The sequence below is a fragment of the Beta vulgaris genome, chromosome 2 (assembly GCF_026745355.1).
Source record: "Beta vulgaris subsp. vulgaris cultivar EL10 chromosome 2, EL10.2, whole genome shotgun sequence".
Taxonomy (NCBI): Eukaryota; Viridiplantae; Streptophyta; class Magnoliopsida; order Caryophyllales; family Amaranthaceae; genus Beta; species Beta vulgaris.
Genome location: NC_079203.1, coordinates 27,551,979 through 27,566,633, shown reverse-complemented (window position 1 = coordinate 27,566,633; position 14,655 = coordinate 27,551,979). Strand labels below are relative to the sequence as shown.

The 14,655-nt window shown below is 34.2% G+C and overlaps 1 protein-coding gene and 1 non-coding gene across 2 annotated transcripts; one reads left to right on the top strand and one right to left on the bottom strand.

Moving 5' to 3' along the window:
- Nucleotides 1–679: 679 nt before the first annotated feature.
- LOC125495318 (small nucleolar RNA R71) lies at nucleotides 680–785 on the bottom strand. Its single transcript, XR_007271960.1, has one exon. It is a non-coding gene; the product is annotated as a small nucleolar RNA R71 (small nucleolar RNA).
- A 901-nt stretch (nucleotides 786–1,686) lies between these two features.
- On the top strand, nucleotides 1,687–14,232 carry LOC125494782 (uncharacterized). The gene is made up of 4 exons (XM_057392933.1): nucleotides 1,687–2,456; nucleotides 2,505–3,006; nucleotides 13,534–13,656; nucleotides 13,873–14,232. The coding sequence occupies exons 1-4, from the start codon at nucleotides 1,687–1,689 to the stop codon at nucleotides 14,230–14,232; spliced, it is 1,755 nt and encodes a 584-aa protein (XP_057248916.1).
- The last annotated feature ends 423 nt before the right edge of the window (nucleotides 14,233–14,655 follow it).

Below are 14,655 nucleotides of genomic sequence, written 5' to 3'. Positions count from 1 at the left end.
ACATTCATCGTGCACTTGCGTTATATTTTAAAACCCATCAAGTTTTTGGCGCCATTGCCGGGGAGACGACTAGTTTTTATAGTTTTCTGATTAATTATTTGACTAATTTTGCTGTCTCATTGGAACTTCAAGTTCCAATAGAGGCCATCTCACTGCACATTTTTCTTTGTTTCTTTTATGCCCAGGTCTAAAAGAACAGGTACCCCAGTTCCAACTGATCCTGATCTTGAGAAAACCATCCGGCAGCTCAAGAAGACACAAAAGAAGAATAAGCAGTCTGTTAATCAAGGAAAAACCACGGAAGAACCAACAGAACCAGTCATGCCTCCTTAGTCATTGAAGTCTTATGGGGTACCTTCTCCTAGCAATGTTCCCACAGGCCCTACTATGCCTGATATACAAGCAGCCAACTTCGAAATCTAGCCTGCCCTCATTAATATGATCCAGCAGAATCAGTTTGGTGGGCATCCATCTGAAGACCCTACAAATCATTTACAACGGTTTCAACAACTCTGTCGTACCGTTAAGCACCAAGGGGTCACTCCTGATCAGTTGAAGGTCATCGAGTTTTCATTAAAGGACAAGGCATAGAAGTGGCTGAACGATGTCAATGAAACTGAGTGGAGTGCTATATCTGAAGCATTCTTGAAAGAGTACTACCCTCCCACCAAGACTGCAGAAACAAGACATGAGCTTGCCACCTTCCAACAAGAACCCGATGAAACACTGAAGGAAGCATGGAATAGGTTCAAGGATCTGCAGAGAGAATGCCCACACCACAATCTGGATAAGTGGTTCATCACCCAAGCAATCTACAATGGTCTACAACCTCATATCAAGAGTACGATTGATTCATCTGTAGGGGGTGTCTTCCTAGATAAGGGGGTAGATGAAGGATACGATTTTCTGGCCAACTTAGCAGCAAATTATCATAGTTCCTCCAGTACTATTACAAAGGAAAAGTTGGATGCTGATGCATATGCCTTCTTGTCTTCACAACTAGCACTGTTGAGCATGAAGATGGACTCACTGAAATCTTCGCAGTCTAGTACTCCTCCCATGAGTATTAATGCGATGTCTTCCATGGCTCCTATTACTTCCTCCTTTTGTGAAGTGTGTGGTGTTCAAGGCCACTTTGGTCATGATTGTTGCTATAGTCAACCTGATCCGAATCAGATGGAGCATGCAAATGCTTTTCAGCAGAGACCACACAACCCCTAGTCTAACACTTACAACCCAGGTTGGAGAGATCACCCCAATTTTTCCTACAAGAACAACAATGTTCAGAATCCTCAACCTCCACCACAATCTTCCTACCAACCACCACATCAAAACCCACCACAACATGCTGCTAGACACCGTATTATCAAGGGGCTCCTCAGAACCCCCCCTCCTGGTTTCAATAGACCTTCACACCAAGGCTATCAGCAGCAAGCTCCTCATAATGACACCTCTCAAGAGCCTAGTATGTCTGATCTAATTAAAATGATGGTTTCTATGCAGAAAAATCATGAGGAGAGCATCAAGGAGCTGAGGAACACCACCAAACATTTGGAGACTCAACTTGCTCAGGTGGCTGGAAATAATGCACAGAGGCAACCAGGTCATCTGCCGGGGAAACCAATTCCTAAAGAAACTGCTAATGATGTCACTCTTCGAAGCGGTACATAATATGATGCCCAACCTATGCCTACTGATGAATCAGTACCTCCAGTTCAGAATGATGTTGTGGATGACAATGAAGGTGAGGATAGCTCCAGAACTGAAGTTGAGCGCGGGAAAGTGGATGACGTAGAGAAATGCAAGGAGAAGGTTACTAATTCTCGTACTCCACCACTACCTTTCCCCCATAGGATGCAAAAATCAAAGGTCGATCAACAACTTGGTAAATTTATGTCTATGGTCAAAAATCTTGAGGTAACAGTTCCTTTCACTGATTTAATTTCTCAAGTACCTGTGTATGCCAAGTTTCTGAAAGATATGATCACTAAAAAGAGAGATTTTGGTGGGATAGATAGGGTTTCTTTAACTGAAGAATGCAGTGCTGTTCTGCAAAATAAAATCCCACCAAAACTAAAAGATCCTGGTAGTTTTTCCATCCCTTGTCATGTGGGTTCTTTGTTTATAGATAAGGCTTGGTGTGATCTAGGTTCTAGTGTATCTGTTATGCCTTTATCTATCTGTAATAAACTGAACTTGGGTGCTTTAAAGTGCATACAGATTACTTTGCAGATGGTTGATCGATCTGTGAAGTATCCTTTGGGTATTTTAGAGGATGTCCCTGTTAGAGTTGGAAAATTCTATATTCCTTTGGATTTTATAGTACTTGATATGGAAGAAGATAGTCAAATTTCCATTATTTTGGGTAGACCTTTTCTATGTACTGCTGGTGCTGTTATTGATGTAAAATCTGGCTCTCTGACTTTAAGTGTTGGTGATGATACTATTACTTTTAAGTTAACCAATGCTATTAAGTCTTCTATGCTTGAGCACACATGTTGAAGGATTGACATACTTGATGAGATCTCTGGAGTTAGTTTTTCACAATTTCTATCAGATGAATTATTGGAAACAAATCTTGATCTGCATGATGACCTTGACATTGATACGGTAGTAGATTGTAAGGTGATGGAGACTATTTGCTCTACTTCCGATCCACGGGTAAAGAAGTTAGAACTTAAACCTTTACCTTCTCACCTCAAATATGCATTTCTTGATGATGCTGAGGAATGTCATGTGATTGTCAGTACTAAACTCACAGACAACCAGCTTTCACAACTTCTTACAGTGCTTCGCATGCACAAGAAGGCTATTGGGTATAGTATTGATGATCTAAAGGGCATTAGTCCTGATTTTTGCATGCATAGAATTAACTTGGAGGAAAATCATCGCCCTTGCATACAACCCCAAAGACGTTTGAATCCTAATATGCAAGAGGTGGTGAAAAAGGAAATTATGAAACTACTTGACGCGGGCATCATCTACCCCATCTCAGATTCTAACTGGGTGAGCCCGGTTCAAGTTGTTCCTAAAAAGGGGGGAATACTATTGTTAAGAATGATAAGGATGAACTGATGTATTTAATCTTCTAAGATCAAGTATGTTATTTCACTTGGAACACTACAAGAGGGGGGGGGGGGGAATTGTAGTGTGGAACTTATTGCCCAAATAGTGCAGAATTTAAAACAAAAGCAATAAGGAACTGAAAGTGCAAGAGAGATTTTTACGTGGAAACTTCTTGTCTCAATACAAGAAGAAAAACCACGACCTACTCAGGATTTAAACTCTTTACTATAATAGGAAATCTCCTATGATTCAACCTATTACATACTCAAGTTCCACTCGGAACTCAAACTCTCTCACAATCTCCACTCTATACTCTAGACTTAACTCTAAGTCTTTCAAGAGTTCCCACAACTCCTTACAAAAGGTTTACTCAAACCCTTCACCCCTCAATAGACTTCATCCTAAGTCTACGCATACACAACAAGAACTTACTCAAGTTCCTAACTCGAACTTGATACAAGAATTCACTCAAACCCTTTACCAAGTTCCCATTACAAGAGTTCACTCAAACCCTTTAACCCCAAACTCAAATACAGACGCTTGATAATTTGGTTTAACTCTAGTATATAGAAACTAATAACTGTAAAGGAACATGGCACTCGTAGGAACTTGAAACTCAAAGGAACTGACTCAAACAAGGAATAGAATATATATTCTTTTGTAACGCTATTCCTTAAGCCAAACTTATGGAATGACATAAGTCTAACACTATGGAAAGACACTAGTCAGACAATTTGAAACTCAATTGAACTTGTATATTTATAGAGTCTTTTAGAATAACTGGGGGATTAATCATGTGTTAGTGGGGTTAAACCATTATCCCATGATGTTCCTTACACGAAGGAACACGTTCCTTATCATGTCCCATGATCCCATGATCTCAATATGAACGTGGATATATTTTAGCCACAACTCCTAAGTAATAGGAGTTCCTTGAGCTTTATCCGAAAATCAGTTAGTTTATAAAACAGATTTATCATTAAAACTTAATTTTAATCTTTAAAAAATATTATCTTTTAAATAAAATATCATAAAAACCGGATAAATATTTTCTTATCTTTTTCAAAAAACAAAATCTTTTCCTTAAAAGATTTTCTATTAAAACTGATTTTCACTTGGGTAAAACTGATTTCCTATTATTTAGGCATGACTTACTCAACTTCATAATTGTACCGTTATATTACTGCACGCCTAAGTCTAGTTCCTTGTAATAGTTAGTTCCTTTAACTTAGATTAATAGACTACCACGTCTGTTCCTTTAGAGAGGAACAGACAGACAATTTCTTTAACAATACTCATATACGTATTATAAATCTAGGCTTTTTATTTTCCAAAAACTGAAAAGATAAAATTAATTAATTAAAATCAGATTCCTAAAGAAACCGATTTTATTAATCATTTATTTAAAACTTATCTTTTATTTTAAAACTAAAACTTATCTTTTATTTTAAAACTAAAACTTATCCTAAAACAACTAACACATATTATTTATAAATATTTAACCACGTAGAGATTTATAAAGAAATAAACTCTAAATAAATTCTTATAGATTAAGATAATAATATGCATCAGATTTATTGACTCTTAAATACTTTTGACTCTAAGTTCCACGAGTTCCTTTAGACCTTGTTCCTTTACCTTTCATGTTTCCATATACTTACATGAATCCTAGAAAATAAACTCATATTTTCTGCCTTCATGCTCCATGCTGCTCCAACTCAAGAACCGCATGTTGATAGCTCCACCTTTGGAACTTCAGTGTGCTAGTTCCTTTAAGAAACTTCGCACTCATAGTTCCTGCTCAGGAACTTCTTGTTTCAACTCTGAAACGTTATATTGCTGCTCCCACTCAGGAACTGCTCCAGAACTTCATATTCAATGTTCCTCATAGGATGTACCTAGGAACCGCTCTATTTGTGTTCCTTATAGGAACTCTTTTAGGAACTTCACTTGTGGAAGACCTTCATGATGTGATATATTCAACCTTTGATGACTTGTTTCATGTTAATGTAATATGCACATCTCAAACACACATGTTAGTTAGATAATCATCATTTGTTTACAATCATCAAAATACTACATGACTCAACAATTTCCCCCTTTTTGATGATGACAAACAAATGATGCTTATCACAAATTAAGCAATAAACGATGTACTTTAATTCCCATAATGAACAAGTCATGCATGTATATGAAGAAATATCAACATAAATAAACACATCATACAAAGAACATTCATCATAGAAGGATATAGACTTAGCTATATTTGACCATAAGCATCATACATATTCTTCCCCCTTTTGTCATTATCGAAAAGGATTATCTTACACACATTTATTTTAGGTTAATCATATACACATTATTTTATATGCTACACTTACCACCATCATGGTTAAACACTTGTTAGTCCCAAAAGCCTCAAGAATCTCATTTTCAAACTTAGGATGCATGTGCTACACAAATTTCCAACTCACAATCCAAAGACCCAACTTCAAAAACCATTGAAAGAACTTGACAAGTAAGAAAATAAAAGTCAAGCAAAAATCAATTTTGAAAGTCAAGAAGATTAAGAGATAGAACATTGTAATATCCGGCTCAAAGAAATATGAAAGAAGTTTGTGGAAAATTTTGAGTAGAAGGAACTTGAGATATATTGTGTGCTCTATGGTTTAGACTTATAATAAGAGGTTCTCAACAATCATTAGAGTTAATCACTTCACCTCACACTTTGAAATCTCTGTCAAACCCCACACACATTCACCTTGATATATATCTATCAAGTTCACTTTAACTTGACTAATTAGCCATGAGGAACTCATTGAGTGAAGAAACTTGAATGAGTTCATCTTTATAATCAAGTTTTTCAAATTTTTCGCTCATGTTCCTCTTCTCATCAAATTCATGAGTAAGCATCTTCACCATCATATATATGGCATTTTGACTTCTAGGAAATAATAAAGATTTGATCACCCCTTGTTTACCCTTCTTTTTGGTTTTATTTTTTTCATTTTTTTTTTTTTTTTTTTAAAACAAGGGTGTCACTACAAGTTGTTGCACTTTTCCTAGAATGTCCATTTACCAGCCACAAAGACGTAATTGCTTACTCACACATACTTGAAATACACCACCAAGAATGAAAACATATATTCGATTCCTTCCTTATTCCCCTGAGTTCATTATCATTTCTTCATCATTAGGAACTTATATGAGTAGTTTCCTCTAATGATATATCTTTCTGAGCATCAATTGATAAAACATATAATACTTGCTTCTCACTTCTTCCTTAACTTCCCCCTCAAAATGTATTTACCATTTATCACTCTTTATGTATCATTGAACCATAAAAAGTCATGAATTTTAATTTAGAGCACATGGGAATTAGGATATTTGAAGTGACATGATATGAATGGAATGATAATTAATTAATCAAAGGGTATTTGAAGAAATGTGGTGTGAATGTTGATAGTTGGCTAAGAATAGGTTTGTTCCCTCTAAAAGTTAAATGAAATGAGATATATTAAGGGAATTTACCGTCTTGTTCCAACAAGGTTTCTTTCATTGTATCTTTGGCAACTTAGGATTTTCATGTTTGACAGCATCCACAATTCTATTATGAGACCTCTAACACTCTTAGGCAAGGGAATATGCCTTTACGACACAAAAATTAAGTGTAACATATTTACTCTAGTGTGCATATAATCACTTCAATTTTAGTATGTGTAAGAACCCAATTCGACAAAACTTTTGGAAAAGAACATGTTTATACTCAAGTCATACTTCATTAAGTCTTGTTCCTCTAAATAGTCCATGAATAGGTGAAATTATACAGAACATATATTCACATAATTTAAAGCAAGACTTATAAAAATTATGCATTCAGATTAATAAATTTTAACAATGTAATATATTAAAGTGAATAGAAACATCATAACTTAAGTCATATTTCACCATGAATATAAAATTACCTCAAATACTGGACTGGTTTTGATGACTTATTTTTGAATTATCGAACTGTTAGTTCCATCATTTTGATGTCTTCACATCTGATGGACACTTCCATTCCAACTTGACTCATACTCATCGTTCTTCAAAAGTTCCTTGACATTTTTTGTCATAATATCATTATGCTCCAAGAGAGTAGTTGAGTTCCCTTATCATGCTCGGTACTCATTTGCGTATAAGGTTAGCAAAAACTCTTGCATAAAATAGTTAGTGTACCAAACATATTATCGATGTACAACTACTAAGTCAATTCCTCTTGAAAACAGAAATTATTGTTAATTTTGAAATCATTTTTCAAGAAGAAACTTGATGTTGTTCCTCGTAGATGTTTCCAGCATAAAGAAATTATTTTTAAACGCATTGAAAATCTATTTAGAACAACCTAAATCCCATGTAAGCAACAAAAATAATATTCAATTATTTCATGACCTAGCTATAAAAGTTTCCTCAAAATCAATACCTTTGTTTAGTTGTTCCTCTCAACAACTAATGTATAGAGTTCTTTGCCTATTTCTCTTTGAATGAGCCATAGGTATACTTCTTATGTTCCAGTTAGAATCAAGAAACTCGATTGTTGGAATTGTTTGTTCCACTAATTGGGCAGGAACTTTGCTTACACATATTCATTGAGTTAACTTTTATTTGATGAACTTGAACTTGATCTTCATTTTTAAGCTCTTCTCCATACGTTCATATAGCTGGCTATTATTACTTTTTAGAGTGACATATTTCATATTAAGAACTCTAGCTCCACAGGAACTTGTGAGTTCAACATAAAAATTAAAAAATCATCTTTAACCAATGTTTTCTCCTTTGAAGATGTCATAGGATGTCTTGTTGATCAACTTATAATCATCCTTTGTTGATAATTTAGCAAGTGATATCGATTGCTTTTTCTTACTTGTTCCTTGTTCCTGCATATATCATCAAACTTGTTTGGAACTTAGTTCCATGGTTAGATCTTGAATATAATAATTTATGAACACTTATACCTTTAATCTTCTTAGCAATGATTACACATTATGTCGAATACTTATCTTTGTGATTAAAGATAAGAATCAAGTGTTCCTTAAATAACTATAAACAAGAAAAATCTCCTCCAAAATTCTAATCTAAACACTTAAAATGCCACGCAAATTCATATGAAAAGGTTCCAAGAATTTGTGATGCACACCAAATTTTGAAAGAAGATAAGATCACATACTATCTTCATGAACACAGTATACAAACGTTTACCTTTAGGAACTAGATATAAGATATACCTATAATCAAGTTCCTTGGTCTAAGTTTGTCAACCATGATGAAGTTAGAATGTTATTATTTTGATAGATATAAGTAGATCATCCTCAATAATGACTAGTCATGTCATGTTGTTAGGAACCAAATTGAGATCCACAAATTATGTGTTCCCTACTTGATTCCCTTTCAAGTGTGACATTTCTAGCTTTTATTGAAGACACAATTTAATTGCAAGACAACCAGAGTTAGTAAACTTTTAAAAACTGTAGACATAAAGTGCTTCATTAATTCGACAATAAATATGTATACAGTGAAACAAGAACTTAACTTACCAACATTTGATTATTAAACAGTCTTACCATTTTACGTTGGTTTCTGAAGCTACAGTTCCTTCATCATAAGCATATAGCGAGAGTAATGTTGATTTGTCTATCATCATATGCTTGCAACACTCATTGTCAAGCTATATCTTACGAGTTGTTCCCCTCACTAAATATTGTTTGTTCCTTCATTTTGGATGGTCAAAACTAAGAAATATAATCCGTAAAGCGAACCCAAAAGGAATACTTTGTGCATTTTAATATTAGTAGGTTAGTCAAAAGAGATAATATAGTTAAAGCATATAATGAAATAAAGTTCCTTAAAAAATATAGTCTCATATGTAAAGGAACTTCTGCTTTGTTCCTTTGAACCGAAATCGATTTCAAAAGAATTTGAAACTCGTTCCAAATTTTGAATTATTCCGATACATTTAATAGTTCCACTAATATTAGTTTACCATCGCTCCTTCAAATCAATAGTCAATGTTTCTTGATTTGAGAAGCTGATTTTATGCATTTAATTTGGTGGAAATAGAATAAGTAGACAATAGGAACAATTGACTATTATAAGAGAATAAAGCACTAGACTTTAATTACTTAACTCACTTAATCACTTAGTCAGGATACTTAGAACTTCATTAATTTAGATCCTATATAATAGTTATTTAGATTAATCGTGAGATTAGGTCATAGGATCATGGATTTACACGTTGTTCCTTTCCTTGAGGAACAAGCACATCATGCACCATTTAGTATACGTTCAATTTAACGTGTTATATCCATTATCTCACCTTCCTAAATTCTAGGAAATTGTTAAGCATGATCTTTTATTATCTTTTCTTATCCTAAATAAGAGTTTAATTTCAATTCTTTTAAATAATATCTAAGAAGGTTTATCTTTAAACATAAATGGTTTAACTTAGTTAAAATTCTTTTTCTTAAAACCTTCCTAAATTTTAGCCTTAAACTTCTATTACCATTAGGACGTGAATATAAGTTAATGTTGTTCATGCTTAATTACTATTCTTATGACTATATAAGTTCATTTGAATCATTTTAGTTGTGCCAATACGTCTGTTCCTTTCAGAGGAACTGATAATCATTTCTTATTACACCATAAGTTCCTTTACCAATATTAATTATATCCGTAGACAAACTACAAGATATAATTTTACTTGCACAAAAACTTGAAGAGAAGTTAGATTGAAATAATTCATATATATGTAACAACCATAAAACAACTTCTCTTTCATAACCTTCTTCAATCATGTATTTATAGAGATATCAAAAATCAAATTTGATAATATAATGACCAAGATATATAGTATGTAAAGATTATTACCCAATTTCCTAAGAAATATATTTCACTTTTACATACTTTTTCTAGCTTTTGTAGTCATAGGAACTCATGTCTAGAACTACTTTCTAGAAACAACTAACCTCTACATCAAGAGATGTCAGTTCCTTTCACATTACCTGCAAAATAAGCAAGTTCTTGTTTTTGGTACCCAAATATATGTTGGGTCCTTTCTTGTTATAAAATATCCATATTCATGATGCACGCACATATCTACCACTACTAACAAGGAACATCATGTACCGACATAAGAAATATTTCAAATATTCATGATGCATAATAAAACTATCATTTGGCAAATGAATAATAATATGAGCGTGATATAACATGCCAAAAATAATGGTTTTTCTTAAGATGAGAAACCAAGTTCCAAAGACACAAATATGCATTGTTCCATATAACTTGTTCCTTCAACTATTTCTAGTATATGATTCTTTGATATTTTTAAAAAAATTGGAAATCTGAATTTTGTTTTTAGAAAACGATGTTAAAATTATCCTAAATTTCTATAAAAACATCAAAGCCAAATAAAACAATCTTACTAGAAATACTTAAGGAACAAGTTCCAATGTAATATATGCGTATAAAGAATATCTCAAGGAAGAGATACTTACATCAAAGGGGTTGTTCATAATCCTTCGAGTGACTTTTAATTGTGTAAAAAAGTCTGCCTTCACTTGTTCCTTTGAATGACATCGGGTGGAGTTCCTTTCTCGTACGTGTTCTTTCTTCTTGCAGGAACTTAACTCAGCAGGGTTTCCTGCTTATCAATGAGTTCCGGCTCTGATACCAATTGTTATTTCACTAGGAACACTACAAGAGGGGGGGTGAATTGTAGTGTGGAACTTATTGCCCAAATAATGCGGAATTTAAAACATAAGCAATAAGGAACTGAAAGTGCAAGAGAGATTTTTACGTGGAAACTTCTTGTCTCAATACAAGAAGAAAAACCACGACCTACTCAGGATTTAAACTCTTCACTATAATAGGAAATCTCCTATGATTCAACCTATTACATACTCAAGTTCCACTCGGAACTCCAACTCTCTCACAATCTCCACTCTATACTCTAGACTTAACTCTAAGTCTTTCAAGAGTTCCCACAACTCTTTACAAAAGGTTTACTCAAACCCTTCACCCCTAGATAGACTTCACCCTAAGTCTACGCATACACAACAAGAACTTACTCAAGTTCCTAACTCGAACTTGATACAAGAATTCACTCAAACCCTTTACCAAGTTCCCATTACAAGAGTTCACTCAAACCCTTTAACCCCAAACTCAAATACAGACGCTTGATAATTTGGTTTAACTCTAGTATATAGAAACTGAATAACTGTAAAGGAACATGGCACTCGTAGGAACTTGAAACTCAAAGGAACTGACTCAAACAAGGAATAGAAAATATATATATTTCTTTTGTAATAATGCTACTCCTTAAACCAAACTTATGGAACGACATAAGTCTAACACTATGGAAAGACACTAGTCAGACAATTTGAAACTCAATTGAACTTGTATATTTATAGAGTCTTTTAGAATGAACGTGGGATTAATCATGTGTTAGTGGTTAAACCATTATCCCATGATGTTCCTTACACGAAGGAACACGTTCCTTATCATGTCCCATGATCCCATGATCTCAATATGAACGTGATATATTTTAGCACAACTCCTAAGTAATAGGAGTCCTTGAGCTTTATTCGAAAATCAGTTAGTTTATAAAACAGATTTATCATTAAAACTTAATTTTAATCTTTAAGAAATATTATCTTTTAAATAAATACATAAAAACCGGATAAATATTTTCTTATCTTTTTAAAAAACAAAATCTTTTCCTTAAAAGATTTTCTATTAAAACTGATTTTCACTTGGTAAAAACTGATTTCCTATTATTTAGGCATGACTTACTCAACTTCATAATTGTACCGTTATATTACTGCACGCTAAGTCTAGTTCCTTTAATAGTTAGTTCCTTTAACTTAGATTAATAGACTACCACGTCTGTTCCTTTAGAGAGGAACAGACAGACAATTTCTTTAACAATACTCATTATACGTATTATAAATCTAGGCTTTTTATTTTCCAAAAACTGAAAAGATAAAATTAGATTAATTAAAATCAGATTCCTAAAGGAAACCGATTTTATTAAATCTATTTTATTTAAAACTTATCTTTTATTTTAAAACTAAAACTTATCTTTTATTTTAAAACTAAAACTTATCCTAAAACAACTAACACATATTATTTATAAATATTTAACCACGTAGAGATTTATTAAGAAATAAACTCTTAATAAATTCTTATAGATTAAGATAATAATATGCATCAGATTTATTGACTCTTAAATACTTTTGACTCTAAGTTCCACGAGTTCCTTTAGACCTTGTTCCTTTACCTTTCATGTTTCCATATACTTACATGAATCCTAGAAAATAAACTCATATTTTCTGCCTTCATGCTCCATGCTGCTCCAACTCAAGAACCGCATGTTGATAGCTCCACCTTTGGAACTTCAGTGTGCTAGTTCCTTTAAGAAACTTCGCACTCATAGTTCCTGCTCAGGAACTTCTTGTTTCAAGTGAAACGTTATATTGCTGCTCCCACTCAGGAACTGCTCCAGAACTTCATATTCAATGTTCCTCATAGGATGTACCTAGGAACCGCTCTATTTGTGTTCCTTATAGGAACTCTTTTAGGAACTTCACTTGTGGGAAGACCTTCATGATGTGATATATTCAACCTTTGATGACTTGTTTCATGTTAATGTAATATGCACATCTCAAACACACATGTTAGTTAGATAATCATCAGTTGTTTACAATCATCAAAATACTACATAACTCAACAAAATAACAATGCGGAAGCTAAGTAATTATTCGAACCAAGTAACCAAGATAGAACTTAGATTATTCAATGATAAAGGCAAAGCCACCACAAGGAATAATACTAAGGGTTTTGAATGCATAAAGGCAAGGCCACCAACACTTAAGCGGATTTGTATAAACACTTCAATGTTTAAACTGAACTCACGAAAATTCTTATTAAAATTTGTCTAAATTCGAACTACATAGACCCTATTTATACTAGTTTAATTATGCTAATCCTAGTAGGAAAGAAATAACCTAATGCTACTAGGAAAACATAATAAACTATAACTCTAATAGGCTTAGGACAAGTCCCTAAGTTCTACACTCTCTAGACTCTTTGAATCATGTAAAATCCATCGGTTTAAGAACGTAGGCAAAACCATGATTCCTAATACAAGTAGAACTAGGAAAGCAATGAAGATATGAGTTCTAACATAACTAGAACTCTACACACTTCTATTTGACATCATGACTAGAGTATCCAAGAACAAGTATCCACATAATCTCATGCATCATAAACTAATTCCTACTCGTACTGTTACAGGTTGGCGGATGTGTATAGATTATCGCAGATTAAACCCTGCCACTCTGAAAGATCATTTCCCTCTCCCTTTTATTGATCAGATGTTAGAAAGATTAGCAAAACATAACTTTTTCTGTTATTTGGATGGATATTCAGGTTTCTTTCAGATTCCCATTCACCCAGCGATCAGGAGAAGACGACGTTCACTTGCCCTATGACACTTTTGCATATCGCAGAATTCCATTTGGTATGTGCAAGCCCCTGCCACATTTCAGAGATGTATGATGGCCATTTTTTCTGATTTCATCGAGAATATCATGGAGGTATTTATGGATGATTTTAGTGTTTATGGTTCTGACTTTGATGTGTGTTTGCATAATCTCTCTAAAATTCTGAAACGTTGTTTGAGGTTAATTTGGTTCTTAATTGGGAAAAGTGTCATTCTATGGTGAATGACGGAGTGGTACTTACCTCATATCTGAGCGTGGCATCCAGGTGGACAAAGCAAAAATTGAGGTGATTGAGAAACTCCCTCCTCCTGTGAATGTCAAGGGAGTGAGGAGTTTTCTGGGTCATGCGGGTTTCTATCGCAGATTTATAAAAGACTTTTCAAAAATTGCGAAACCCCTTACTCAATTGTTGCTCAAGGATGCCACTTTTGATTTTACTGATGCGTGTGTGGAGTCTTTTGACAGGATTAAGGAAGCATTGATCACTGCCCCTATCATACAACCTCCAGACTGGAGTCTCCTTTCGAGATCATGTGTGATGCTAGGATTATGCGTTGGTCTGTGCTTGGTCAAGGAAAAACAAAGTCCTCCATGCCATCTACTATGCCAGCAAGACCTTAGATGAAGCCCAGGTCAACTATGCTACTACAGAGAAAGAGTTGTTGGCCATTGTTATGCTCTTGACAAGTTTCGGACCTACCTCATAGGTTCGAAAGTGATTGTCATACTGACCATGCTGCGCTAAGTATCTCTTGGCCAAGAAGGAGGCCAAACCACGACTTATACGATGGATATCTTACTACAAGAGTTTGATCTGGAGATCCGTGACAAGAAGGGTGCTGAGAATGTAGTTGCAGATCATCTCTCCGGTTGAGGTTTGAGTCAAGTGCTGACGGTCCCATAGATGATGCTTTTCCAGATGACCATCTTTTGCTGTGTCTACTCAATCTCCATGGTATGCTGATTTGCTAATATATTGTGTTAGTGGTTCTCATCCTCCTGATTTGACTACCAACAGCGCAAGAAGTTTATCATGATGCCAAGCATT

Excerpts from the sequence above, each read along its gene's own strand:
- LOC125494782 (XM_057392933.1), top strand. The coding sequence starts at position 1,687 with ATGCCTACTGATGAATCAGTACCTCCAGTTCAGAATGATGTTGTGGAT. Across the intron at positions 2,457-2,504 it reads GATGATACTATTACTTTTAA|GATTGACATACTTGATGAGA; the intron begins GTTAACCAATGC and ends CACATGTTGAAG. Across the intron at positions 13,657-13,872 it reads CCCTGCCACATTTCAGAGAT|GTGGACAAAGCAAAAATTGA; the intron begins GTATGATGGCCA and ends CGTGGCATCCAG.